The following is a 13,451-nucleotide window of genomic DNA, read 5'->3' on the forward strand; positions in this document are numbered from 1 at the left end:
CTCTTATTCTATCCCTGCCTTCTCCCTTTTCTTTGTTTTGACATGTCCACCCTCGTCAATTTTCCCCAAGCCACTGTCAAACCTAGTGAAATCTTTTGTATTTTCTTTCGTTGGGGCATAACCCCCCTCTACAGTTTTCCCTATGCCACTGTCAACCTCAATAAAATCTTTTGTCTGCTTTTTATTTCCTTTTGTTGGGACACATCCCCCATTTTCAATTTTCCCTATACTACTGTCAAACCCAATGAAGTTTTTTGTCTGCTTTTTATTTTCCACCATTTCTACCCCTTCATTATCCCTCCCCTCTTCTTCCTTTACTTCTTCCTTAAGTTCCTGCTTAGTTCAAAATTCTATTTAGACTTGATTTTAATGATTTATGTATATTTTTTATAATTTCATATAGTTCTTCAAATTCCCACCTTTCCATAATGTCCAGTTCCAAAGTTACAGTTAGTTATACAGTTCTTATTTCGGGAGTTTTGGTCCACCTTAAATATAGCTAGTTCAGCTGATGTGGAGAGGAAGAAAGATGGGAGCCATCTTAATCTTTTGTTCTTCCATAATGTAGTTCCAAAATTGCAATTAGTTACACAGTACTTATTTCAAAGTTCTGGTCCACCTTAAATTTAGCTAATTCACTAGTGTAAAAAGGAAGAGAAGTGGGAGTCATCTTGATCTTCTGCAGAGAGGAAAAACTTCATATTTTCCCTGTTCTTGGTTTTATTATTTTTTCCCTTGTTATCTTCCACCTCTCATTGATTATACTTGCTCAAAATATATTAATTGGAACAAACTTGCATGCAGCCAAATTCTGGTATGTTTCTCTTTGCCTCCTGCTTTTCCAAGTTCTGATTTATGGCAACTGGTTAATTAAACTTTCCTGCTCGGGGTTTCACATTCCATTTTCTGCATAGGCAAGATTAGGTTATCAGTGAGAAAATGGTGCTTTTTTCTTGATTTTTCATTTGTTACATTCCACCTCTCATTATAATTGGAGTTGCTTGAGATACGGTATGTTAGTTAGAAGAAATTCGAATGGAGCAAATCTCCTCAGTATGTTTTGATTTTCATTTAAACTTCCTAGTCTCTTTTAAAAACACAATCTTTTCAAATCCAAAACCAAATTTAGGGTTTGTATTTGAGTGGATTTGTCACTTCTCTACTTTCTCCTTTCTGTCCAGATTTCTATCCACACGCATTTCAAGCAAATGGCTCTTTTTGGGCTAGTGGTTCAACCCTCCATTTTCCCCCTTCTTTCTTTCTTTTTGCAAAAATCCAAATCTGTCCATTAATATTATTTATACTCTCAAGGTTCTTTGCCTTTTCCAAGTTCTGATTTATGACTGTTTCATCAGATCCTCAGTGGGTTATATTCACCAATCCAGGATGTTTTTAGCATTCAACTCTTACACAATGTATCTGTATGAAAGTGATATTTCTTAATTGTCACTATTACCATGTATCTCATCTACATAGATTTCCACCTTTTTCCTCATTCAGTCAACCAGTATTTGAATCAAATGTATAGCTTTTTCATCCCCAATTATCCTCAAAATATGACAAACTCCTCAAATAACCACAGAAAGGTATTCGTCTAGGTTATTTATTTCTACTATAACTGGCAGTGTTCTTCAAGTGTCTTATAGCTGTAATGATATAAAAAACCATAAATACTTTTCTACTATATATGAATGCAGGGAATTTACAGAAAAGTGCCCCATTATATTCATCAGATGCCATTGAAGTAGCAGTCGCTTAACCCTATTCTAACTCTTGTCAAATAAAAAGTGAAGATGAAAGATTGAGATCCCACATTTCTGCACTACCTACTTTAGTGAGTCTAAATTTACAACTATAGCCTCACTACTTACTTATTAATACAGCCTAACTACTTACTGTATATTTATCAGGTTTTCTCCATGCAATCTGGTACTACGGCAAGAATGTTTTTGCTTCTATGAAGAAGATCAAATCAAGCAGAAGCAAAGAGGTGGACTCTACCGAAATTGATTCCAACTCTCCATAACTTGATTGGTTGCTTTGCAAGGCTATAAATCAGATTGATTTGTGGTATCTGACAGAAGTGCAGTGGGCAGGCTTGAAACACAACTACCTGTCATTCTGACACTGCAAGGTTTGATGAATATCATAGCACTGAAGGTTATGAATTAATGAAGTTTTCTCTAAAGAAACAAGAAGTGCACAAAAACGTCCTAGCAATACAAATGCCTTATGTTAATATGAATAATCTTGTACATCTAAAAGTAACAAATAAAATGCATTCTTACCACTTCGTTTTGGATTACTGATTTTGAAGTTATTTGTAAGCATTCAATTGTGCAGAATCACAACTCATATTCAGATTAAGCATTGTAACTTGTCTCAATAAAATAAACAGATGAATGAGAAATTTAAAAAGACAGCTGTAGTTGGCATATTATTTCTGTCAACCAAGATTATTGAGCTTGATCTAATCCATATTATATTTTCTCAAGACCTCTTGTCAGTGCCAATCATCCATGTTAGTGATGATTCCTGTATTTCATCCTCCAAATAACTATGCACATAGATTTTTTTTGTTATTTTTCTGGTATGTATTCATCTAAGTTATTGTCTGGTTATATACAGTATCTGCCAATTAGTTATATGTCAGTCTGAACCAATAGAGTTATTTTTCCAATGCTTAACGTGATTCTAAGCAACAAATTCCCCATTGAAGAACAGTGAGAACTTCCTTTGTAGTATCTTCCAAAGCTTTTTTAAATATAGTAACTTTTATGAGCAGCTTTTTCTTAAATTTGAATGCAATAAAGTTGCTTTATTTATAATTAGAAGAATTAAATGTTTTAAAGAGATCCATACATCTCTGCAATAGTCACATAGAAAATGCTATGCTATACATCTTACTAAGATATTCCACCATTAGCAAGAGATTCTATTGTGCCTGGTAGAAGGGATCTCGTAGGATGAGAAGAAAAGAAAAAAACTGCTCAGCTAGTGATGACATTACACCTTCTAATCAATTGTTCGGACACTTTTTTTGTTGAGGAATGGGATTACTTGGCCAACCTAGTCTAACGTGAGTTACAATGTGTGTGTGTGTGTGTGTGTGTGTGTGTGTGTATGTGCGTGTCCATGTGTGCGTGTATGTGTATGTGCATATGTATATGTATGATAGTGTATATGTATGAAATCTAATCTAAATCATATTAAACTAGGTTGTCCGTATGTATGTATGTATGTATGTATGTATGTATGTATGTATGTATGTATGTATGTATGATGTATGTATGTATGTATATGTGTGTGTGTATATATACATACACACACACACACACACATACAGTATCTAATAGAAGTTAGTATACCCCTTCACATTTTGTAAATATTTAAGTATATCTTTTCATGTGTCCCCTCAAAATAACACAACACACAACCATTAATGTCTAAACTTCTGGCAACAAAAGTGAGTACAACAGTTAGACATTAATGGCTGTGTGTTGTGTTATTTTGAGGGGACAGCATATTTACACTGTTATACAAGATGTATACTCACTACTTTATATTGGAGCCAAGTGTTATCACAAAGATATACTTAAATATTTACAAAATGTGAGGGGGTGTACTAACTTCTGTGAAATGTGTGTGTGTGTGTGTGAGAGAGAGAGAGAGGGGGGGGGAGAGAAAGAGAGAGAGAATTCATATTAAAGTATTAATCAGTAACCATAATTCAACCCAGCATCCACATTGATGCGAGGCTGGCAACAAATGGATGCACAGAACTAGATAGTCCCAGTTGACTCATGGAAGTTGAATATATCAGAAAAGCCCAATTTTTAATAACTACAGCTCTTTGAAGCAGTTCTTTGTTATTCACAAGTACTTCTCAAATGTCTCCTAAAATGTTAAAAGTGATTAAGTGGCAAATTAAGTATGTGAACATATGTGCACCTATCTATAGCTATATAATTACATATACCAATCTAACATTATATGGGATTTTCTTTTCCAATTCTGAAGTACTAAAAATAAATGTTATTTGGATATGAAGAAAAGACAGCACAAAATCCTCCTTTCATTCACATTTACTGCTTTACTTTATTTCCTATATCCTCTCTACAGTATGACTCAGACTTTCTCATTATCTTTTTTCACACACACATAACACACATACAGAGAGACTCAAACACTGCTGTCTGAGTCAGAGCTGCCACTGAAAGCTCAATTCCTTAATAGTTTTGTATTTGGGAACTTATTTTGCTATCATCTTGCAAAAAAATTTCAAACTAGATTAAAATTAAAGGTTGGGAAAATGACATGTTTAAAAACACAAATTTTAAAAAGAGAACAACCCCAATATGGTATAAATTGAAGTAGCTGACTTAGTACCTCAAATACCTTATCTAGTAGAGCTCTGTTTCTTATATACTGAAAATACTAATACTTGGGATGTTAATGCGCCTTTTACTATAGCCATCTATTGTTGTAACTGATAATGTGCAACTGACCATTTTAAAAATCTTTTTTTAAAGAAAAAGGAGGGACCATATCTCAGAGGTATAACACAAATGACTTGTAACTCTGGAGAATTTCTAAAAGTCAATGTAGACTACAGTATTTTTCCCAACTGGGTACATTCTGGATGTGTTAGATTTCAGTTCCAATAATTTCCTACCAGTATGGGCTTTGAATTTTCATTGTTTTTATTAGTCTTCATTTTGAAGACAAAAATGAAGACACTTTTCATTTAAAGCAGGAATTGGCAGTTGGTACTTCTAGACATTTCAAACCAAGTTAATAAACTTGGTCATGGGATCACTAAAAGGAAAAGGCTGCTACCTTGATGATCCAAAATAGTATTCTAATAATATGTTATGGTGGCAAATTCCTGTAATGAATAACTACTGGAAAATAAATCTGAGGTCTTTGTGCAAGATTATATTTATGTTTTGCTTTTTCCATATAAACTTCCCTCAATAAAATTAGAACTGCTACAGATGGAAGCTTAACATTTATAGTTTGTTGCAATGATATTAGCAGACATATCATTATAATTACATAGTGAAAAATAATTAGGTTCCTTATTTTCATCACGTTTGTGTCTCTCTGTGTGTTTCATTATAATTTCATAACAGACTTTAAGAGAAACGCCTCCAAAACAAATCAAATGAATGTAATAGAAAACAGCAGTAGAATCAAATCCCTCTCTTGCATTTGTTTTTCCTAAAGTGTTGAGATTCACCAAATAGAACCTGCTGCAAAGGACAGACTTATATTTTTGAAAAACTTAATAATTTGTATTCAGTACTAAATGTGATCATATATCACCATTCTGTAACATTTCCCCCCAGATTATTCTCAAGCTTTCATACTTTCAGCTGCATCGTTTGAAACCTATAGAGTGCAAGTGGAGATCCTTCTATTACAGCAGTTTCTAAATATTTGGGAATCCGGAATTCTTGCCAGTTTCCTGTAAATCCTTCTCTGTTCTCAGGAGGTCCAGATCAGCGTTAGTTCCTACAGGTTCCTGTTAAGAAATAGGCGACAGGGAAATATATAAACTGCTGGCCAGACTCGTCATTTTAAAAAGGTTTTCAGGGGCTGCTTAATTGCAAAGAAGAATGCAGTTTTCCCTAGAGGAAGACAGGTGGCGTAAACATACAAAGGAAATCTCTTCTTTCTTCCCTTCAAATAGTGAAGCCAAACGACGCTTTTTCTGTAATGTTCTTTCTCAAAAGGAAAGTCGTTTTTTGTTTTTTCCCCAACCGGTTGGGGTGACGTCAGTCTGTCAGCAATAGTCAGGTGATGTACACTATAAGCAGAGGGAGCTCTCCTGGTGCTGAAAACAGTCTGTAAACTCGGAGCGAATGGATATAGTCAATATCATGCTTTAGATTGCCTCAGACACAGGTAAGAATGTATGCTTTCTCTTTTAATCGACAAATCAAATGAAAGAGTCAATGTATATGTTCTCTGTAGTCAGCTTCCCAACAGAATAAGCTAGAAGCGGCAATTACCTAGTCAGAAAACGTATGAGATTGAAACCTGATGCACTTCAGTTAGCAGCACAGAAACAGGGTTTTATGTAGATGTTAAATACATTTTTCATACCTTGTGATTTAACCATATATCAAAACTAATAAGAAACCAGACAAATGATAGTGTTGATAATTATACCTGAGAGTTATTAAAAACCCTTGAATAGGAAACAGTATTTGAAGATTTTTAATAGTTTAATTCGGAAACGTGTATTTATAAAGCTTCATTTTTAGTCAGTGTTAGTGCAACCAAATCTCAGAAATAAGTCACTATATTTTAAAACATAATAGTCCTAACACTTCGTTCTTCCACATAAGGTAAGATTTCTAATATTCTAAGTGGGATAAAAGTAAAATTTATAAATTTATGGTTAAATGTCTGTCTTTATGGATAAAATAGGTATACCGGATCTCTGCATAATTCCTACTGAATATTCAGAAAAGAGTATATTCTATTGAATATATTAAAGCCTAAAAGCCTCAGTCCATTGACCATATTAAGAGTTTTACCATTCTATTCAAGGATATTATTCATGTCTATACAGAAGTAAAGAAAACTAGAGGATTTTCTAATAAGCAGTTATTTGGAGATACTGGAATTGAATTTGAAATTCATTGTGCTTTCACATGTAGTAAAGTAGAAAATAATTACAGCTGCTATTGGGGAGGATGGAAAGTCCTTAAATATTTTCTTTTTATATGTATCCATTTAATTAAAAGATGGCACTTTTAGCATAAAAATATACCAACTGAAGCATACAATAAGATAAAAGAAAGCTATTTTAAATACTGTAAAATTTTGATGCATTTTGCTCATTGTTCATGTCTGGAATTTAACATTATTTTACCTTGCAATAAATCTTCATTAGTCAGAGTGACTGCCAGAGAACAGGATAAAAACAAGAGTTTTGCTTAAAATATATAGAAATAATCCAAAGCAACTAGCAATCAGTTCAATAATTTTAAAATGGTGCTATTAACTTGCTAATATTCCAGTCAACTATAGTGAAATCCATACAGCTTCACTAAAATCACAAGGGTTTAAGTATATCAGCTAAGTCCTACTGATTTCTCCATAATTAACTAGCATTAAAATTGGATTCCATACAATAATTCACATTTTGTCTTTCTTTATCTGCTTTACTCTGCTATCTCATTTACATTTCTTCCACAGGCTTTCATTGTTCATTAGAACATAAAAACTATTTGACTAAAGCCATTCAAACATTTGGACTGCAATATTTATTGTAAAATAAGAAAAACTATTCTCTTTTAAGGATCTTGATAAAGAAAGAAACTCCCTCCTATTTTGAAAGGATATTGAATAGAGTCTTGAGAATTAACAGATGATTAACTAGCATTTTTATCAATCTAAATTCTTACTTGGAACATTGTTGGAGAAAAATAAAGCAATTCTATTAAAGTATTTTAATTAGCTCAATATGTAAAATCATGTCATGCTGTGCTGCAATCCAAGTCTATTTTGCTTGCATGGCATAATTAGCCTTGTGTGGTATATGTGCGTCTACTCACAACAGAGTAAGATAAAATAGCATTACTGAATATTTTCCCACCACCTCATGAACTACTATTATATCAACAGGATATTTTAAAGTGCAAAATGGTTGAGGAAAAATGAATGGACTGGAAAAAAAGTTGAATCAAACACATACTATTGTATGTCCATTCTGGATTTGATTTTTCTCTGGTCTGCTTATTGCAATTTCTCTCTAAAATCTTCGAATTTCTTTCAGCAAGATTTAAATAAACAGGAATTCTGTCCTTTTAGTCCAATAATCAAAAAACGTTTTTTTAAAAAGACACATGTGTGTGTGTGTGTTTTCTGTATATAAAAGAAAGGAAATATTCCATTTCTACAAAAATAAAAACAGTTTTTATATAATGTTTAATCCACTATTCTACTTACTACTTTTTCCCATAGGTGATACAGCCAAATGCTATAGAGGTGACATTTATAACTCTGAATAAACAAATATATTGGATCAATCATGTTATAATTAGAATGGCTAAATCCCACGTGAATTGTGTACTATTCTTTTTGTGAACAGGATCCTTAAAAATAATTCCCACTATTAACACAACCCTATTAACATAAATATGAAATACTTATTTACCAATGCAAATGGCCACAGTCTAGCAAATGGTTTATTTAACCAGCAGAAGGTTTTAGTGTTCTATTCAGAATTTCCCTGTCTCAATAGAACACTAGGCTTAATTAAATGCATTTGAGACAAAAATATTTTTTTTATTAAGAGCATATATATGGTGAAATATTAGGGAAGTGCATATACCCTCTCAGTCTGACTGATATTTGCTCATCTTTCTTTGAAAAATGTTCTTCTGTTAAAGATAAAACAATAAAATATATTTTAAAATAAATTATCTTAGAAGTCTAGTTCTTTATTTTTATTAAGGTCTGCTTATTTTTTACTTTTAGTTCTATTTTCTGAGTGCAATGTTTTGGAATGAGTAAATCAATAAACTGAGATGTTCTGTGAAACTGTAGGTAGGAAAACCTACATTTGTCAATATTTGATATATTATTGTATGGACATATTTTTATTTTGATTAAGCATTTACCTTGTTTTCTTAGTTTATGCACTAGATAAATCTGGCTGCAATAAACATTATAAAAACACAATCCAGACTAGCAATTAAAATCTATATTCTTTGTCAAGGGAAAAAGCTGGCTTGACTATCAAGATTACTTTAATTTTGCACTTGGGAGTATGTTATAAATATTTAGTGACAGAGATAAAGATTTATTTTCCATAAAATATTTATTCCCATTTGTTGTATTCATTGTGTTTATTTACTAACACTACTTATCAACTGCTCCAATTATATGACTTTACTTTATTAATACGTCAGAGCTTATTATTTTATTATTTGCAGAGTGATCACAATAGACTTATTTTTATTGATCGATGCCAGCCATTTTGGAGTAGTGGGCACATTTGGAATTGTGAGAATTTGCTATGAATACTCCCACAAACTGGCTGCTTGAAGGGCTGGGCTTCTTCATTTAAAGGAAACAAATGTTATAGAAGGACATAATCAGTTAGAAATTACAAGTTTATCAGAATCTTGCCATATCCTTCAGGGCCTCCAAAGGCAAGGGGAGCTTACTACTCTGAGTTAGTTTGTCCCTTTTCTAGGCTAGTAAGTACACTTTTAGACAAACAGTGGAATGTAACCACTCATCAAATTTATGGCACCCATTGGGGCCCAGAAAAATTATTGGTATTAAAAATAATGATGGTGCCTGATCCTGAATTTAGCAAAGTGTCAGCTTCCTTTTTTCAACTAAAAGTTAAAGAAAGTAAAAGGTCAGAAAGCCTGGGAAACATTAAGGCAAATGTTCACAGATACCTTGATAACCCGCGAACCATTTTTGGTAACTAATTTTAGATTCTGAAAATGTTTTGTCCAAAATTTAGAAGTATTAAGTTTATAGCAATACATAATATAATGAATTTAAGGGTCTGTCTAGGAAATATTGCTTAATAAATAAGAGCTGTCCCACATAAAGTATAATTTAAAAATTAGAGATAGGCTTCATGATTATTTATTCAAATATCTAAGACTGTCAAACAATAAGGGAAACAGAACAATTTTTAGAAGGAGTAGCAGAACCTGGGGTGGAGTTAAAAGAGGAATTAGCCTAGAATCCCTACATAGACACAAGCAGACTAAGTCAAAGTCCCCTTGAATTCTATGGATCCTTATCCAACACCAAGCAGGAAGTAACCATTAGTTGAAAATATTTGTGTGCATAGGTTATTTAATAATAATAATAATAATAATAATAATAATAATAATAATAATAATAATAATAATAATAATAATAATAATAATAATAATAATAATAATTAATAATAATAATAATAATAATAATAATATATTTCTTAGCCACACCCTCTCCCGAAGGACTCGGGGCGGCGTACAACAAAACATAGGAAATAAATATATAGACAAACATACATATAACAAAAACGTATACCAAGACATATACATATACAAGGAGGAGGTGAGCTGATGAATAAAAACAATTAAAAACACAATGTTTAAAAACCCCTAAAATAATTGAATACAATTAAAATACCCCAAATAAAAAAATAGCAATAAATAATTAGACCTTCAATTATGGACCTGGTCTTTTATGCCTTATACTAAATTACAAAGAATACCTTCAATATAGCTAACTATATATATGCAAATATAGTTAGTTGCAACTATTTGTATAAACTATTGGTAATTCAATTTGATTTTTATGATCTTGGAACCTAACTAAATAAATAAATATAATTCAACTTGAAGTAACTTATAAGTTACTTTAGTCTAGAACTGTTATTGCCGTCCATACTTGACTATATAAGATATTTAAAATGTACCTCTCTGTATTAATTTTCATTTTTTCCCTTTATTTTAAGGAAACATTTCAAATATGGCTGATAAAATCTCCTGCCTTGGAATACTTTTGCCTCTTGTCCAAGTTTTTCTGCTGATCTCTTATGCCAATGCCGCTTCATTTCAAAGTTTTCAAAACATTCAAAATGATCCAGACTATGTAATGAAAAGCCTGCAAAGGTTTCCAAGCCCAGATATGATCAAAGCTCTGGAATACATAGAAAATCTAAGGAAACAAACCAGCAATATAGAAACAAGTCCAGATTATAATTCCTTTCAAAATGCTCCATTTGTTCTACAGTCAAAAGAAAGCAAAAACCAACGCTATTTACCTGACAACCAAAGGGAGACCTTCCCGGAAGATGATTCCCAGTGGGTTAAGACAATGTTGGAAACCATAAGACAAAGAGAGAAAGAATCAAAAGTTGTCTCAAAAGAAAATAAACTTAATTCCCTGAATTCAGACAATATCTTTCTGGATGGAATAATGGATGATTATGATGATCGTACTTGGCCTGCTCCAACACATAAAAAATTTAAGGTTCCACATACCTACTTTGAAGAAAATTCAAGAGATAGTCCTTATAAAAGAACAAATGAAATAGTGGAAGAACAGTACACACCCCAAAGTCTCGCCACTTTAGAATCTGTATTTCAGGAGCTAGGGAAAATGATGGCACCTCATAATCTGAACAAAGAAAGGTTTAATGAGGAACAAAAGCTATATGCTGATGAGGAAGATGACGCTTTTAAAGGAAATAACATTGCTTATGAAGATGTGGTTGGAGGAGAAGACTGGAACCCAATAGAAGAAAAAGTGGAAAGTCAAACTCAAGAAGAAATAAGAGATAGTAAAGAAGAAATTGAGAAAAATGAAGAGATAAATGATGAAATAAAGAGAGCAGGTACCCTGGAAGATGACCTGAAAAAAGAAAATAAAAATCAAGTCCTGGAAGATGTTTCACAGTTAATGGATTATTATTTGAAAAAGATGATAAATAGACCAGGAGGGAATATATTGGGAATCAACCAAAATGAAGACAAAAGGGCAATCAAATACTTTGAAAAGCAGCTTGACCCTCAAGCCGTTTATCAGTTGATAGAAATCTCAAGAAATTTACAGATCCCACCTGAGGATTTAATTGAAATGTTGAAAACTGGAGATACATATCAGAATGAAAAGGAACAAGAACCTGAACTGATTGAAGATATTGATGAAATTCCTGAAATTAATTTAGAAAAGTCAGACTTATTCAAAAATAAGATGAACTCCTTACATGGTTATCAAAAGCAAAGATTTAAAGTTCTCCCAGATAATCTTCCAGATCTGAATGTTGAAGACATTATAAATCTTTTAGGGATGGAAAATGTTGGCAATCAAAAACCTCCTTATCCTGGACCTCAAATAAATCAAGAAAATGGATTGCCAAAATGGTACCTGCCTGCAAGATCTGATCAAAAGATACTTTCCAAAGTGGCCTGGCTTAACCGTTTAGAAAGACAACTGAAACAAGAATCATTGAATGGAAAAGAAGAGGAGTTGTCAGACTATTTAGCCAAGATGTTGACAAAGTATCCTGAAGTTATCAATGCAGGTCTGAAGAAAGAAATTCCACTCACAGTTTCATCTGAACGTGACCATCTAGACCAAATAGGAAGTCATGAACCAGATAAATTCACTTTATTCAGCAAAAGGCTGCCAATGGCTAAAGAGAATGATGACACCCAGAACAGGCCATATATGGATGAAGAGATGCTAGCAAAAGTTCTGGAATATCTAAACCAGGAAAAGTCTGAAAAGGGGAGAGAACACATTACCAAAAGGGCAATGGAAAACATGTAGTCGTTTAAATATTATTTCTCCTAGTTGGATTAAATTATACCCCAATTCAGTTGTGATTTACTTTTTTTTAAGAATTTGAGACATGTTCAGGCATTATACCTAGCTGCTTTTTGCCCACAAGAATTCTGGCACCCCCTTTTTCATGAGTAATATTACTTGTATGAAAGAAGAGCTTATGGGCCTCAACAATAGCTGCTCCTGTAGTCTCTGCATCTGGTTTTGAACATCAGCAATTGCAGGAGCTTCCACAGGTGAGATCTGTGAGCTCCCAGAAAATGCTCTATATTGCTTGTGAAAATGATTGTGCCCAGATGACTCCTTCAGGTGCAAAAGTAGTTTGGTTTTGTGTCTCAGTTGGTCACCGTGATGGATGATTTGGCACTGAACAGTCTGTATAAACTCCTATGAGCTGTTCTGTGGTTTGTGAGTATCTCTAAATGTTTGAAATCTTGATCAAATAACAAATTGCTTCAATTTTTTTAAGAAACAAGTTTATGAAATAAAAACTGTCAAACAGTAAATCTTGAGACATCTTGATCAAAGCAGATTGGCCAACAAAATAGGGGTTTTTTAAATGAATTGAAATATTTTGTTATTGTCTGTAGTGTTTTTTTTGTGAAGTACCAAATAAAAATAAAGCATTCATATACATATAATATATATATACATATAGTTTTATTTACAAAGCTTTTTCTATTCTGTGTTTTAAGGTCAATGAATAAATATTATTTCTGGACAATAAACTGTGTTTTGTTTTGCCTGAATTAAACTGTTTGTTTACAAGGTTAGCTTAGGTAAACTAATTGTGCTTTAAAGAACAATCATTTTAATTTTCCAGTGATACCAAACAACTACACCATTTAATGATGTCACTTTTTCAAAATCAGCTCACAAATACATTACCAATAGAACACTATGTTTCATAAATTAACAGTAGTCGGTAGAAACATTTTATCTGAGGATAACTAATTGAAGAAGGAGAGAAATCCATAATTCATCTTTAAGCCTCTCTTTCTGTTTCTATAATATTATAATTATGTTGTGTGAAATAAAATATAAACTCTTAAACTCATTTGTATATAGTATCAAGGGAAGATAGTTGAGGACTATGATGAATTAAATTGACATCCTTGATTAAT

At 32.5% G+C, this 13,451-nt stretch overlaps 1 protein-coding gene across 1 annotated transcript; it reads left to right on the top strand.

Annotated features, from left to right (window-relative positions):
• Positions 1-5,795: 5,795 nt before the first annotated feature.
• SCG2 (secretogranin II) lies at positions 5,796-12,972 on the top strand. The gene is made up of 2 exons (XM_081956375.1): positions 5,796-5,910; positions 10,493-12,972. The coding sequence occupies exon 2, from the start codon at positions 10,507-10,509 to the stop codon at positions 12,310-12,312; it is 1,806 nt and encodes a 601-aa protein (XP_081812501.1). The 5' UTR covers positions 5,796-5,910; positions 10,493-10,506; the 3' UTR covers positions 12,313-12,972.
• Positions 12,973-13,451: the final 479 nt, after the last annotated feature.

Source organism: Natrix helvetica (genome assembly GCF_964273705.1).
Source record: "Natrix helvetica genome assembly, chromosome: 5".
In the NCBI taxonomy this organism is placed as follows: domain Eukaryota; kingdom Metazoa; phylum Chordata; class Lepidosauria; order Squamata; family Natricidae; genus Natrix; species Natrix helvetica.